Source organism: Priapulus caudatus, unplaced genomic scaffold, assembly GCF_000485595.1.
Source record: "Priapulus caudatus unplaced genomic scaffold, Priapulus_caudatus-5.0.1 Scaffold105, whole genome shotgun sequence".
Classification (NCBI taxonomy): domain Eukaryota; kingdom Metazoa; phylum Priapulida; class Priapulimorpha; order Priapulimorphida; family Priapulidae; genus Priapulus; species Priapulus caudatus.
Genome location: NW_014577166.1, coordinates 561,856 through 565,523, shown reverse-complemented (window position 1 = coordinate 565,523; position 3,668 = coordinate 561,856). Strand labels below are relative to the sequence as shown.

The window sequence follows — 3,668 nt, the reverse complement described above, 5'->3', positions numbered from 1 at the left end:
AGGAGACCTAATCCTATGAAAAAATTCCATTAGTATTACCTCACTTACGAAATAGGAAGCAGACCTCGATGTAAGGTTTTCCGCTGCATCTAACACATCTGCCACAATCTGACTTACGTTACTGTTTTAGCTGCATTGCGCAATATCTCACCCCAGAGCGAGTTATATTGTGCTGAAAATGCATTTACTATGCGTTCAGGAGTATTCGGCCATAGGTTCTGTAATCAATTCTCATCAGGTAGACCGGATTTATCAATCAGCGAGCGCCCTAAGCTAGTAGGGCTGAAAAACTACACTTCAATTCCCCACCCACCCTTCCAAGTCAAATCCCTTCCAAAGCGATGATTTACAATATTTCTCGTGGATTATAAAAATGCTCGCGGAAGCCTCAGAGAAGCCATCGAGCTGGTCGCTGTCATGCGCGCTTCGCGGGCTATTACTACCTATTCATTAACCATTACCCGCAGATTCATAGTAATTATGTCTTACTACAGGAAAGCGTTCATGCTCATGTCACGAGGTAATATAGGCAGCGTGTGTGATCACCGATAGCGTTTATAGACCGCGTGCGTTGCTCATCATAGCGGTAAAATAGCCGTAGTGCGTTAGCATCATGCCCGGTAAAATATGGTAGGTGCGTTATCATCAATGGGCTTAAAAAATAGCGTAGGTGCGTTTCATCATGCGGTTAAAATAGCAGGTGCGTTTATGATCATGGCGTTAAAAGAGGTAGCCGCTGCGTTATTCTCATGGTTAAAATAGGCAGGTGCCGTTATTATCCATGGCCGTTAAAATAGGCTAGGTGCGCTTAGCATCATGGGTTAAACATAGGCAAGGTGCGTTATCATCATGGGTTTATTAGAGGACACAGGTGGGCTGGTGTGATTCGCCGCGAAGACATAGCTGTCCGCTCGATTATAGGCGATTACAATTGCAGTACATTGCCGTCTAGCTGTCGACGTCGGTAGCCGGCAGAAGCCGTCTCGTTGTCCGAGGTCGTCGGAGGCAACGTTGCAGAGCTCGATTGTCGTGTTCGCCCGTTTTGCTGAAGCCGTAGCGCGCCGTTTACGCGCATCAGCCGGAGCCGTTAGTCGTACGGGAACCAACACCTGTGTGGACCGCTGCTGTCGTCGTACTTGTTGAAGTTGTGCTCATGTCCTGGTGAAAAAGAGAAACAATAGTCATGTGTGTGCGTGAGTGTATGTGGGCATCATGAAGTCATAGGCCTACTCGACGCATTTTTCACGTTTATACGTTGCACTACGTACGTATTATTACTACTATACTACTATTATGCTGCCAAATACGTAATACTTCTGGGTACTATAGTCTACTTCTGCATTCCTACGACGTTCTATTGTATTTTATTACGCTGGCGTTGCAACCGTTCCCTGCTTCACCATCTATCGTGTATCGCGTTATAACCGTTACCTGGTTCACCATCTATCGTGTATAGTGTTGCAACCGTTACCTGGTTTACCATCTACAGTGGCTCGAGTTGCAGCCGTTACCTGGTTCACCATTTATCGTGTCTAGCGTTGCAACCGTTACCTGGTTCACCATCTATCGTGTCTAGCGTTGCAACCGTTACCTTGTTCACCATCTATCGTGGCTCGGGTTGCAGCCGTTACCTGGTTTACCATCTATAGTGTCTAGCGTTGCAACCGTTACCTGGTTTACCATCTATAGGGGCTAGGGTTGCAGCCGTTACCTTGTTCACCATCTATTGTGGCTCGGGTTACAACCGTTACCTGGTTTACCATCTATAGGGGCTGGGGTTGCAGCCGTTACCTTGTTCACCATCTATAGTGGCTCGGGTTGCAGACGTTACCTGGTTAACAATCTATAGGGGCTCGGGTTGCAGCCGTTACCTTCTTCAATGTTCTCCCACATGATCGTCACCCAGTCGTCTCGGTCGAAAGTGCTTTGCTGATGGTAGAAGCCCACGGCGTGCAGGAATTCGTGTATGATGCTGCCGTATTCCTGGATGCAGCTGGATGTGAGCTTTAACCTCTGATTGCCACCGATTCTTCCGACATACGATGAACACCTGTATAGTGAAATAGAGGATTCACTGTGCATGTATCGCATGCGCACCCGCCCTCCCTTCCCCACGCACACACGCACGCACGCCCGCACGCGCGCATGCATACTATACGTACGATCACACGCATGTACACAAACGCGCGCGCGTGCGTGCTCACGCATGCACGCGTACACACAATAATAAATTAAATTCACGGCCGAATGTTTAATTAATTATAAGTGCTCAATGAAGAACTATAAGAACGGAAGATGACTATATCAATGTGTGTGTGCGTGTGTGCGTGCGTGCGTGCGTGCGTGCGTGCGTGCGTGCTTACGTGCTGCGTGCGTGCGTGTGCTCACCCGCTAGTAGAGTATTGCACGTCGATGTAGTCTCTAACACCGTTCGTAGACGTGATCCTCTTCAAGGCGACACACTTCGAATGAGTCCCGTACTCGTTTGCGCCTCTCACAATCGTGTTTATTTCAGCTTCAGCTGTGTATCGACAGACGAGCAAATTACTGTACTAGAGTGATTCCTGCTTTATCGGGCGCGGGTAAACGGGAGGTTCATTTAAACGACATGTCTTTGTATTATAGTATATATTGTATTGTATATATAGCAATCTTTACGCGCATTGTAATGAGTTCACCGCTTAATTGGTATCACCGCTTAATCGGTATATTTTCATGGTAACCCACTTGTCCCGATAAAGCGGAGACAGCTGTATTCGGTGACAACGAATCTGGGGGCTGCTGCCAGAAACATAATAAGTAGCTCTAACATGATAAGTCTGAAATGTGATAACCTTCGACGTGAAAAGCCATTTTAAGGCTATGATATCAACATTAAATGGTAAATAAATTTATGAAATATTCGTGATATTCATAACATGGGCCTTATATATTCGCCTACCAGAGTAACTGGTCTAGCGCGAGCAGATACTGAAGGGTGCAAAGGATGTAACATCTACTAAAATAGTAACACCAGATACGAACGGATGCAATGAATGTAACATCTACTAGAACAGCTATAGAAGATACTGAGCGGTGCAAGAGATGTAACATCTACTAAAATAGCTATATAGAAGATACTGAGCGGTGCAAGAGATGTAACATCTACGAGAATAGCCAACCAGATACTGAAGATCTCCATCCATCCATCCACATCCATCCCATCCATCCATCCATCCATCCATCCATAGCCATGCCATCATCACTCCCATCCATTCCATCCATGCCATCCATCGCATCCATCCATCCACCATCCATCCATGCCATCCTCCCAATCCATCCATCCATCTCCACCATCCATCCATCCCATCCAGTGCCACACCAATCCGCATCCATCATCCTCATCCATCCAATCTCATCCATCCATCCATCCATCCATCCATCCAACACCTATTCATTTATCTATACATGTATTCACCAATCCATTCATACGTCTATCCATACAGGTACCCACCCATCCATTCATACGTCTATCGGAAAATATTTGGTCAGGTCATACACACGCGCGCGCACACACACGCATATATAATTATAATATTATATATAATATATATATATATATTATCACCCAAACTCAGCACACCACATACACGCACGAAAGAATACCTCACCTAAATAGCTATGAACTT

At 46.0% G+C, this 3,668-nt stretch overlaps 1 protein-coding gene across 1 annotated transcript; it reads right to left on the bottom strand.

Moving 5' to 3' along the window:
• Positions 1 to 1,087: 1,087 nt before the first annotated feature.
• Positions 1,088 to 2,853, bottom strand: LOC106805202 (zinc metalloproteinase nas-4-like). The gene is made up of 4 exons (XM_014806702.1): positions 2,835 to 2,853; positions 2,389 to 2,521; positions 1,872 to 2,050; positions 1,088 to 1,158 (listed from the first exon to the last, which is right to left on the bottom strand). The coding sequence occupies exons 1-4, from the start codon at positions 2,851 to 2,853 to the stop codon at positions 1,088 to 1,090; spliced, it is 402 nt and encodes a 133-aa protein (XP_014662188.1).
• Positions 2,854 to 3,668: the final 815 nt, after the last annotated feature.